The sequence below is a fragment of the Schistocerca nitens genome, chromosome 11, assembly GCF_023898315.1.
Source record: "Schistocerca nitens isolate TAMUIC-IGC-003100 chromosome 11, iqSchNite1.1, whole genome shotgun sequence".
Lineage (NCBI taxonomy): Eukaryota > Metazoa > Arthropoda > Insecta > Orthoptera > Acrididae > Schistocerca > Schistocerca nitens.
The window spans coordinates 55,169,298-55,182,308 of NC_064624.1; the positions used below are offsets into that span (position 1 = coordinate 55,169,298).

Here is a 13,011-nt window from a genome sequence, read left to right on the forward strand (position 1 = left end):
TAAAGAGGTACGAGTCGAACTAGAGGAGAAAGAAATCTGCGGTACAACCTGACAAAATGAGCGATCGCTTGACAGGACACACCCTGAGGTATCAAGCAATTGCCAGATTGGTAATGGAAGAAAGTGTGTGTGTGTCATGGTGGGAGGGGGTAAAATTGTAGAGGAAGACGAAGGGATGAATACAGTATGCAGGTTCAAATAGACGTAGATTGTGGTAACTAAGCGGAGACAAAGAGGCTTGCGCAAGATAGAGTAGAATGAAGAGCTCCAGCAAACCAGTGTCTGGACTGAAGATCACAACAACACTGAAGAAGATGTTTTTCAGACATTACTTTATTATATATAACTGCATAATCTGCGAAAAGTGTCAGGTTATTATTACCCCTAGCACCACTAGGGGGGGGGGGGGGGGGCAAAAATTGCCCGCACTATTTGCTTTATTTGCGTAATATACCTATTTGTTGGAGTGAAGAAGCGAAGAAGCAAGAATTTAGGTAGTTTTAGAAAAATATCTAGAGAATGTGCTGTCGTGGTTTTATAATTTTTGTGAATTATTTAAATCTGCCTATTATATTTAATATAAGTGAAGGCAGTCCCCCCCCCCCTCCCCCCTTAGACATCAGTGAGACAACTTTTCTCATTAAAACATATCTCAATATGGCAGGAAGAAATGCAGTTTCTGACTGTTCATACCACTGTATTGTGTTGCCATCGTTGTTTTGAAATAAATCTCCTTTGTTGTTTGAGCTGTTGTACATTACTCGCAGTTCTAATAAAATGTCTCGTCAGTAACTGAGATTTCTCACAGATGAAGAGGTGTCAGCTATGATAAAGGAAGCAAGTGAAGGTGATAAAAGTGATCCAGAAGATGATGATACAGTTGTGACATACGATAGTGACACACCAGTTGAAAATGAGTCAAGTTCACGGAGTTCATCCTCTGATGAACAGCACGCAACTGCTTCCAGCATCATTGTTACAGCAAAAAGCAATAAGGAATATATTACTGCACCTCCAAGGCAAGTATGCAGGTCAATACAAAATATAGTGAATTTTCATGAAGGTTCGACCTCTAGTGTGTCAGAGTCTTTCAAAAAGTTCATAACGCCCAAAATAATGAAGATTATGGTGGACAATACAAACCAAGAAGCTCATAATAAGAACTTGAAACTTACAGCCATAGAAGAAATGTACGGCTTCACTGGTATTTTGATACGCACAAATAATGGCATCAGACTGCCTCTTGAGGACATATGGGGGAAAGTACTGGGAAAGAATATCTACATAATTATAATGAGTCGTATTCGATATGGAGAACTTCTGTCTTTGATTAAATGGTTCAAATGGCTCTGAGCACTATGGGAGTTAACATCTGTGGTCATCAGTCCCCTAGAACTTAGAACTACTTAAACCTGACTAACCTAAGGACATCACACACATCCATGCCCGAGGCAGGATTCGAACCTGCGACCGTATTGGTTCCAGACTGAAGTGCCTAGAACCGCACGGCCACACCAGCCGGCTGTCCTCGATTAGATTTGATGATAAAGAAAGAAGGTCCAAAAGACAAAAGCAGGATAAGTTTTGCCCCCTTCGTGAAGTTTCCAACAAAATTGACAAAATGTTTGTGAAATACTACATACCGAGTGCAGATCTAACGATCAATGAAATGCTCTCCCTATTTCGAGGAAGATGTCCCTTTAAGGTCTTTATGAAAGACAGGCCTGGGAAGTATGGCATACTGAATAGGATTTTAGCAGATGCACACATCCAGTATGTTCTAAACATTGAGGTCTATGAAGAAAAGGATTAATGACCTGCCAAGGAATGGAGTGCAAAGGCAGTTGTTAGACGCCTAGTGAATCTGCTGGCAGGAAGTGGAAGAAATGTAACAACAGATCGTTATTATGCATCCATAGACCTAACCGAGGAGCTCTACGATGATGAGAAGTTAACTTTGGTAGGAACACTGAAGAGTAACAGAAAACACAGACCAGGACAGCTAAAGAAGATGCACGGTCAAGAGCTATAGTCCTCTGTACTAAGATCCAAGAACAGGCAACACACCAGTTACCTTGGTGTCATACATCTCCATACTGAAGCCTACTAAGAATCTCCTACTTCTTTCTACACAACACAATGATAACAAGGTAATGAGTCAACAGAGAAAAAAAAGACAAACCTCAATCCCTGCTACAGTGAAACCAAAGGGGGCATAGACAGCATTGTTCAAATGACGCGACACCATTCAGTAAAATGAGGGAAGAGAAGGTGGCTATTATCTCTCTTTTTCGCCTTGATAGATATTGCCTTTCTCAATGCTGGGACAATTTTCATGATAAACAACCCAAACCGCAGTAAGAAGAAGAATGATGTAAGAAGGCTGTATCTGCTAGAATTAGGTCAACAGCTTGTTAGGCCAGCTGCGGAAGAGAGAGCAAAGAATATCGTGGGCCTACAAAAGCCTATCATCTCTGCAATGGAAAGTTTTCTTGGGAAAATGCTGCCCAGCATTACTGCAACTGTTCAATCTGTTGAATTTTATTCAAGAGGAAGATGTCACATCTGTTTGAAGAGTAAAAACTCTAAACAGTAAAAAGACAAGATAACAATAGTGTCTATAGTTTGTTGCAGGTGTTCCAAGTATGTGTGTGCAACTCATTCTGCAAAAACAATCATAGGCAAAGGTTGTGAAATTGAAAGTGAGTAGGAAGGAAAAACTCAATTGTAATTTCTGACTTTGATTTTCTGTTTTCTAATATGTGGTTTGCTATTGTACATCCTTTTATGATTTCTCAATATAAGTGTGATGTATATGAAAGTGTTAGTATCATGATAAAAGTATAGTAATATTTCTCATGTTTATTACTTTATTTATTGTATTTGTATAATGTTCCTGATAAGTATGGAAGGTGTGTTGCAACCTAGTAAAGAAATTCCTAATTCATCAAATAATCAAAACAAAATTAACAAACAAACAAAATGATAAAAATTGAAAAGAATGGGAGGGCAATTTTTGCCCCCCCCCCCCACCCCCACCCCCCGCCCCCTCGCCCCTTAGACATCCATGTGACAGATCCAAGCTTAGTGGTTCTAGGGTTAATATTGTCTGTGATGTCATTAACATACATCATGAATAGCAAGGGTCCCTACACACATCCCTGGGGCAGATCTCTGTACTAAGAAATGCACATTCTAGTCACAAGCTTCTCCCGATATCCCACATGATCCTGCTTTCAATACTAAGTGTGTGCATGTGCATGGGTGAGGCAGGGGTGGTTACTGAGTAGAATACTTTTTGGAAATCAAGGAATACTCCATCTACTTCACCATCTTGGTCACAGGCATTCAGGAAATCATGTGACAGAAGCGTGGGTTTCACACGATCGATGTTTTCAGAATCCGTGATGATTTACATAGAGGAGGTCATTCTCTTTGAGACACTTCATTATATTTGAGCTTTAAGAATCTACTTCTTCCTACCACAGAGTATGGTTTTTGTTCAAGGGATCTACAGGATATTATGTTTAAAAGAGGGGCTTACTCAGCCACAAATTCATTATAAGCTACAATAGAGATTCCATCAGGACTAGAGGTTTGTTTAATGGAGTTCTCAACACCACTTGCAAAAGTATTTATTTCACTCAGCTTTGCAGTGGTTAGTGAAGTAAATTGCATCAGTACTACTGGATTTTCCTTTGTAAACCAACATTTGAAAACTGAATTAAGCATTTCTGCTTTTGATTTGCAATGCTAAATTTCAGTTCCTGCCACATCCATCACTGTCTGGACACTAACTTGGTGCCACTAATTTCATCTGCTCCAGCACTACACTAGACCCAGATTTTGCCTCACAGCTGGTTATGTCATTCACTCCCATTACTGCAGATGTTTTTTGTATCATAATCGAATACAGGCTTCACTAATGCAGTGCAGGAACAGATGGCACATTGCTGCATAGATTTACCATGTAATAACCATCACTGCAGCCATATGGCGGTGGGCACAGCTGCCCAAAATTAGTAATCACAATCAAATAAAGGTTTATCTTTATAGGCTATAGAATTCCCAAGAAATGTTTAACTGAACAAAACCCGTGAGTTGAAAAACTTTATCATGGATAAAATGATACTGTTTTAAACAAAAACATTACATTAACACACATTTGAAGCTGATATAAAGTTTATTGTGAGGAGCTTATGTGCCACAGTAGTTTGTGTTGTATGAGGGTAAGTCAATTTTTATCCGCAAAGCAGTTATAAAATTTTATTGTAATCAAATAGGAAACTTACAATAACATCATTTTTCAACATAGTATCCTTGCATTTCAATGCACTTGGTCCATCGTTGTACAATCTTCCTGATGGACTCATAAAAGAAGGTTCTCGGTTGAGCTGAGAGCCAGGAATACACCACTTCTTTCACAGGTTCGTCTGAGGCAAATCGATGTCCCCTTACTGCCTGTTTTAGTGGACCAAACAAGTGATAGTCGGAAGGGGCAATATCGGGACTATATGGAGGATGATCTAGTACTTCAAATTTGAGTTTCTGGAGCATTTCAGCAGTGTGGGCAGCAGTATGCAGACAGGCATTGTGCAACAACACAACACCTTTTGACAGCAATCCTCGGCGTCTGCTTCGAATTGCAGCCTGGCAGTAAACATCTCACTGTAACGTACATTGTTTATTGTTGTGCCCCTTTCTGCATAATGTTCCAGGACTGGATCTTGTGCATCCCAAAATATCATAAGCATAAATTTTCCTGCAGATGGTTGGGTCTTGAACTTTTTCTTGCATGGCGAATTTGGGTGTTTCCATTCCATACTCTGCCGTTTACTCTCCGCCTCGTAACGATGGACCTATGTTTCGTCACCAGTAATGATCCTGTCTGAGAAGTTGTCGCCTTTGTTACCATAGCAATCCAAATGCTTTTTGCTGATGTCCAAGTGCATTTGTTTATGCAACTGTGTGATTTGTTTTGGGACTCATCTTGCACAAACTTTATGAAACCCAAGTCTGTTGTGGATGATTTAGTAGGCAGAACCGTGACTAATTTGCAGATAATGTGATACTTCGTCAATAGTTAATCGTCTGTCTAAGGGAATCATTTCACAAGAATGCTCAATGGTTTCTCCATTTGTGGTGGTAAACAGTTGTCCACTCCTTCATTGTGCGTTAACACTTGTGCGACCATTTCGGAATTTTTCAATCCATTCGTAGACACTCTGTTGTGGCAAAACACTGTTCCTGTACTGTACCGAAAGTCTTCGATGAATTTCAGCCCCTGATACGCCTTCCGACAACAAAAAACGGGTCACTGAATGTTGCTCTTCTTTGGTGCAAATAGACAGTGGAGCAGCCACGATTAACAGCACGGCAGCGGTAACGAAACTAACCTAGCAGCTTGAAACAAAGTATGCGTCATCAATGTAAAAGACAGTGCTACCAAAATAAACAAAAATATAACTAAATTGCAGATAATAACTGACTTGCCCTCTTATGTGTATGCTTCCTCCCAGAAATGATAAGGTGGGAAATAACATTCAGCAGAACAAACTGCAAGAGCAGACAACATGCTGCTGATAAATCTAACACTATAGTAAAACAAGTGTAGCCATCTGAAAATGGGCACAATAGCCCGAAACTGGTACGGTAGTAAAGGAAAGCTTTTTTAAAAGTGTTTGTGGATGGTTGCATTCTCCATCAACAGGTCTTAACAGAATAATAGTCACAGAGTTCAACGATATTTGGGTTGGGTACTGTAACATGTAGTAGTAATTTGGTCCTTAAATAGAGTGCTTTGGTAGCAGCCATTGTAATGAAACTGGTCAATAATAAACTCTCATTCTCTATTGAAGAAATCAATACTCTGCACTAATAAAAAATCATGATCCAATAACATTTCTCAAGCAATAACATTTTAAAATCTATATTTATAATATGTATATTATTTATGGATATATTTGTATGGTATACACATATGTATCAAAATGAAACACAGTAGTGGGTGGTTATAATTAAACTCTCCCTATTTAACATGTTATAACACGGAAACTAATTACCGTACGTGTAACAAACTTGGTAACATTAATGTCAACGACATGAGAAGAGAAATAATGCAAAATTATTTCAATTGAAACACTTTTAATGTGCTACACAATACAGCATACCTTTACATACCAGTACCATTGCTGCTACAAAAGGGTCTCAATATGGCACCCATCAGTGTCCAGAAGAGTCTGAAAGCACATGATTGCTTTCTGCACAGCATAACAAAGCATGTCTGTAGGTGTGCTGGCTACCTGTCTTGATATGCTGCACTTCAGGCAGCACATGTGTGAGTGTTCCCCTGGTAAATCTTGTCTATCAGGTAGCCACACAACCAGAAATCAAAGGGAGTGAGATCAGGTGGAAATGCCAGCCAAGCATTTGGAAACAATTGGCTGATAATTCAATTGTTTATAAAATGCATCTCTCTCCTGTAGGGCGGGCATGACATGTTGGCGAAGTATACTGCAAGAACGTTGGCCAGTCACGCTGCACGTCTTTGGTCCTTGAACACCAACCAGTTCAAAAAAAGGTTGGGCCAATTATGAATGGAGCCGTGAAGCCACACCATACGGTGAAACATCATGCACAGTTACTAGAGGTGAAAATTCCCCCCCCCCCCCCCCCCCCGCCCCTCCGCACTCTCTGAAATTCTGTGTATCCACCTCATCTGTCAGAGACGAATGAGCTTCGTCTATCGATAGGATGATCCAGGGCAGCCCTCGTCAACTTTAATCCTTCCGAGAAAGTGGAAAGTGAAGTCAACACGTCATTGAGCGCCCTGTGGTGGAAGCTGCTGTACCATATGGATCTTGTTCAGATCCCATGTGAGAATTGTTCGAAGCAGCTTCCATACCGTGGCCCACGAGATGTTCAACTGTCGTGACACAGCACGCGCACTGCCTGACAATTGGGAATTGCGCACGGTGTTGTCTGCCATAGCAACAGCGATTTCATCAACCACCTGTGATGCAATGGTCGTCAGCCTATTTCCAGAGTGGCACCCAGTTCTCCAGTTGATTCAAACTTCTTCACAATGCTCCGTACAGCAGGTTGAGAATAAGGACCCTTCCGTAATCCTTTCAGCTGGCGAATTCATGAAGTGCAGCTGCGGCATTACTGTTGTTTCAATAATAGAGTTTCACTAATATTGCCCTGTGCCTTTTGTCCAAGCTCATGTTGACAAGTCAACATGTGAACTGCGATTGTTCAGGGGTGTGATACTATGAATCACGATGACTAATCATGGCACCTGGTGGCAATAGTTGGAACTGGGACTGTGACACATGGAAACATTAATGCTACCAAGTTTGGTACTCGTACGGTAATTTGTTTCTGTGTCATAACATGTTAAATAGGGAAAGTTTAATTAGAACCACCTGGTACAAAAAAATATTTTTCCTCAAATTACACTCTGAGAGCGGAAAAAACCAATAACAGCAACAACCCACACATCATGTAGTAATTATCCAAATGGGAAAGAAATTGGTAGATGATGATTACAATCTCAGAAAATTTGGATGATTTATTCAAGAGAAGGAGCTTCATAATTTGAGCAAGTCAATAATGTGTTGGTCTACATCGGGCCTTTATATAAGCTTAAACACAGAAATGCAAACTACTGCAACATTATTACTAAAGCGACCAAACAAGACCGATGCACAGACATTCAGTTCTTGGCTGCTGAAGGAGAAACACCACCAAGCACCCTTCAGAGAATGAAGAATGTAGTAACGTCACTCATTGTCCCCTCATCCCAAGAAATTCAAGAGCCATTCATTAACGGAAAGGTGATGCTCGTCCCTTTCTTTTGTTACCGATCCCACTGTTTACTGACTTCGAGGAATCTTTCAACACTGGAGAAATTACATTGTGCACTTAAAGCAAAACATCCAGAAAAACTGCAACACGGGGTGCTGTTCCTTCACGATAATACACGTCCCCACATCGTAAATGTCTTAACGCTGGAGTTCCACCGACCAAACTGGGAGACACTCAGAGCACCACCCCTATTGCATTCTCTTGCCATGTGATTGTCATTCCTTCAGTCCCTTAAAAAAGGCCTGGGAGGGTCACCGGTGCTGGTCCGATGATGATATGCAGCAGGCATTTCAAGATTCCTTCATGCAGCAGGACACAGTGTTTTACAAAATGGGTACCTTCAGCCTGGTATGTCAGTGGGATGATTGCCTCAATGTTTACAGTAATTTTGCCTGCTTGAAAAACCGATTCTAGTCCACATGACCTTCAAACAGAATCTTTTTGATCGTCCCTTATATTAGTAATATTACCACTTGTGGTAACACAAGGCTTAGGCCTGTCCCACCCCTCATTAAATCGACCAAGACTTATACGAATAATTGTAAGAACAGTTATTATTATTATGTTCTTTAAGTTTGTTTTTGGGTTTTCAGAAATACTGTGGGAAGAAAGTTTATTTATGTTGCAGATACCGTGGAAGACGTTGCCCGACAATCACGATGAAAGTTTGACGTAGCGGCAAGTGGGCGAGGAATAAAACGAATGCTGCAAACTACCGCGAGCCCCAGAAGAACCCGGGCCGCGAGGGCATCGAGCTTCCTAGGTCGTTGTCAGACAACGTCAAAGGAAGAGATATTCTGCTTTCTCTTTGTAAACAGATCGTTTGAGTCTCGAAAGGTTCGTGTAAAACGTATAGGCGGGTGACACATTAGGTGGGACCCGATGCCTGTAATACTTCCACAGTTATTAAAAAGTTGTTAAACGGCAAAACCAAAATGTTCATCATTTATATAGATAAAAAGTAGTAAAGATATAGGAAAGGAAGAGTTTCGGCATCAGAACAAAAAGTGATACATCACTCAGCAATGAAGGAGGACGTAAACAGCGGGCGTTACGTGGAGAAAACAAATCAACTGATAAAATAGTAAGTCTGTAATTAAGCATAAAGCCAGGTAACACTGCACACTGATTATTAAAAACTGTGGAGATAATAAATTGGATAATGGGTTGTAACATGAAAATCTTTCCTGTTAAAATGTTAATATTGAAATTGCTGGAATAACTGCATAATACAATATCACTGAAGTTAGATACTTGTCAGGAAGAGGTGTTGGACATGTGTTTGTAAAAGTCTTAAATTCCATCTTGTGACAATTGATTGTGTTGTGAGAAAAATTGTATAGAATGCTTCAATTAAATTCGGAAAGTTGACATCTAAGCTTGCACCATTTCATTTAAATTATGTACACGAAGAATCCCAAAACCAGGAAAGAAATTTGCAAGCAAGAATTTCATCCACCTTAGACTAAAACTATGCTAACAATGACAGTAAGATGAAACAGACAATGAGCAGAAACTAAGTAAAACATATTTATTTTTAATAATGTCAGTTTACAATTTATGGACATTCTAACTGTTCCCTCTTAATTGTTGTTAAAGTTTGACAACATAGATGAAAACAAAATTACAGAAGATTTATGTGAGGTTTGCTAAGTAAAAATAATTTTTGTGAATTGTAATTTCTGACTCAATAATGATATCCAATAAATGAAAATACACTCCATACAACAATAAAAACAGCCAAAGTTGCAAATTTCACTTTTATTTACTTAGTGACTAGTTTCCAGTCAGATCCATTTTCAGATCATTCATATTTTCCAAAATATAGGAACAATAACAAGTTAACAAACATATACATATAACAAAAGATGCAAATGATCAGTTACAGAGCATACTGGAAGTTCCCAAAATACCCTCTTGCGAATTAGTACTTTTTTCTGCCAACTCATTGAAATTTCAAGGTGAGACTGCCATTAATTTCTCACATTTAAGTTGAATTATAAACACTGCCCCCTGACTGAAGTGTGTGCAAGGGTAACAATTTAGCCACTGGGAGTCAACACAATGATGACAAATCAAGATGATACTCACTACATCACTGTCCTCCTGTGTCTCCACATTCAAAGGGTCACTCACGTCTCCTCCATGTTCTCCGGACGCCCAGTCCTGAAAAGTAGACAAAATATTTTCATCAAAGATATTTAACATTCATGTTTTATAATGAATCCTTTCCAGTATGAAGCACATATTATTACAAAATAGAAACAATTATATTTTACTGCTTTCATAATGTCACATATATTAATAATTATGTGTGATACAATGGCTTGGTGCAAGTCTTTCAAATGAATGCAACTTAGGTAGCTTGCATATCTCTAGGCTGCACCAGTAACCCTACGAGGGAAACTTGCCCTACAATTTAATGTACAATCCGGATCACGTGTCATCCCTGGTGAATCTCCACATTATTAAAAGACAAAGGCTCGGTTAAAAGGCACATTGAAATATTCCATCAACAGACTGGGATTCAATCCCACACCCTTTCAGTTCCCAGGCACATGCTTTACGAAAGACCACCAGGTCTGACATATTTTATGCACAAGATCCATAAAATTGGCCACTTTGTAATACATCAATATTTACTACTTCATCATCATCATCTTCTTCTTCTTCATCACCTTCATCCAGTTCAATTACTCAGTGTTGTGGCCTCTCTGAGGCAGTGTCCAAAATAGGATCCCAGTAGGTTCTTCCATTTCTGCTGATCTCGAGCTTCCTGTTGCCAATTCAATCTGGCTGTCTTTCTTTAGTCTGTCCCATCTGTCTGGAGGTCTTCTCCTTGGTCTTTTTTGGTAAATTTGGCTCCAGTCTCGTAGATGTTTTGACCATGTGCCATCTTTTTTTCGAGCAACATGACCAGCCCACTGCCATTTTGAGGTACTCAATCTTTCCATTATGTCAGTGAAATTTGTTGTCTGTCTGATATCAACTGCTTTCTTTCTGTCTTTCTTTTTGTAGCTGAACATTGATCTTTCCGTTCCTCTTTGGGCTAATATTATTCATTTAATCACCATGTCTCACACCCATTAATTGTTTTTGGTGTTATACATCAGTCCGAAAACTGTTTCCCTCAGCTGGGCCGACATCTCAGGCTTCAAAACTGAATAGTATGCTCCGTAAGCTTGTCATTCACTTTAAGTGACACTTAATGGAGGTTAGGATGTCTATCAACAATCAGTTTTATCTCCATTTTTAAGGATTTTTCCTACTTTTTAAACTGTAGAAATACAATAGGCCAAAACTTCATGGCCATAATTTTAAATCCAGATCATCTGAAAATTACATGATACAGCACAAGCAACCATCAATTTCTCTTCCATGCAATGGCCCTTTTCTTTCTTATTTTAGGTCACAAACACCAACATCAATATTACTGAAGCTGCTACAAGTTAAATATTATGTTTTAATACAAATAAACTATTATATCCTATACTTGCTCTCACCACTGTCCCGAGGAATACATTTATGGAGACTACATAAAATCTTTGACTGCCTCAACTCTTAAAAATAGGAAAAATATCCCAGGAAGAGAATTCAACAGAAGCATAATGGTCGCATTGGAGAGATATGGCTAGAATATTAACATTCGCTGAAAAATAGCAGTTAGTGAGAAAATTCACTTTTCATTTTCCCAAATGAGGTTGAATGTGACTTTCACATTCACAACATAGGAAGTTTATCTCAATTTCAGAATGAGTCTACAACTACGGCAAAACATACAGCCTTGCCTTGACCCCAAAAATTAAATTTCAGTTATGACTGAGACATTCTGACAGGTATATTTCCCAAGAAGTTTTGATATCTCATCTATATAAATAAACATGTAAATGTTCGGAACTGGTATAGGGACTGATGGAAAGATGGGTTACAGCCAGCGGTGGGAACTTGTGAGGCCTTTGGGGGTAATGCCAAACGTCAGACAAGCCTGAGTAAATAAAATATGGGAGCGTAATATGGCTAGGGCGATGGCATGTTTGTGGAGGGAATGTAAATAAAACTTAATGGGGTCGTTGTGGGGATGTTGTGAGGGTGACATGGTATTAGAAGGTGGAAAGTGTAACATGAGGCTGAAATGAAAATGAAAATAAAAATATATGGGGGAGATAAAGGTGAAATAGAAAGCAACTGGAGATCTGATGTGAAAAAAGTCGAAAAAGTGTAGTTTGGAACTGGTATAGGGACTGATGGAAAGATGGGTTACAGCCAGAGATGGGAACTTTAAGTGTGAGGACTTTGGGCGTAAAATGTGTCTCTATCAACAAACCAACGCTTTCGTTTGGTAAGTTACATCATCTTTGTTTTTAGATATATTTTTCTCACGTGGAATGTTTCCCTCTATTATATTCATGTAAATGTTAATTTGTTCAAAATCACGTAACTCTGAAAATTCTTCACTGATTGCTCTGAAGTTGTCACACAACGCTGCATTTGAATACGAGTTTGTTTTCATATACCCACTGAAGAGCCATATGGTATATATATGTAATATACAATGTGATATATTGTTAGCAAAAGCCTCATGTCCATTTGTTCAAAATCTTAAGTCTCCAAAATTTCTCTACAAAACCTCTTTAAATTATGACACAATGATGCATTTAAATACAGGGTGAGCACAAAGTCATGCCCTGACTATAAAAATTTATAACAGAATAACCGTTTGACATAATAAGTTTCATTTGACACCGTTACATAGATTAGTGTTACAAGTTTTTTTTTTTTTTTTTTTTTTTTTTTTTTTTTTTTTGTGTTGAGATCACTTACGTTAGTAATTTTTTGAGATCACTTACGTTAGTAAACCTCAACGTGTGCTCCCTTGATAGCTCAAACAATGTCGAAGCATTATTCCAGTTCCCACCAGGTGTTTCATAACGTGTGTTCTGTCACAGTACCCACGGCAGCTTGTATCCTAGCCTTCAGATCGTAGACATCAGCAACTGGTGTGGCGAAGACTCTGCCCTTGATATAGCACCCCCACCCCCACCCCCCTCCCCTCATCCCTCCCACACATTGGGCTTCGATAGTGCGTGATTTCCTGGATGAAACATTTCCAGATCGGTAGATTGGAAGGAACAGTTCCAACAT

The 13,011-nt window shown here is 39.2% G+C and overlaps 1 protein-coding gene across 1 annotated transcript in view; it reads right to left on the reverse strand.

Moving 5' to 3' along the window:
- The window catches only part of LOC126213201 (zinc finger protein 721-like), a 174,268-nt gene that overhangs the window by 88,996 nt on the left and 72,261 nt on the right, over nt 1-13,011 (reverse strand). Inside the window, exon 3 of the mRNA XM_049940833.1 lies at nt 9,961-10,035. Coding sequence (XP_049796790.1) covers nt 9,961-10,035 — 75 coding nt within the window. The remainder of the gene's footprint in view (nt 1-9,960; nt 10,036-13,011) is intronic.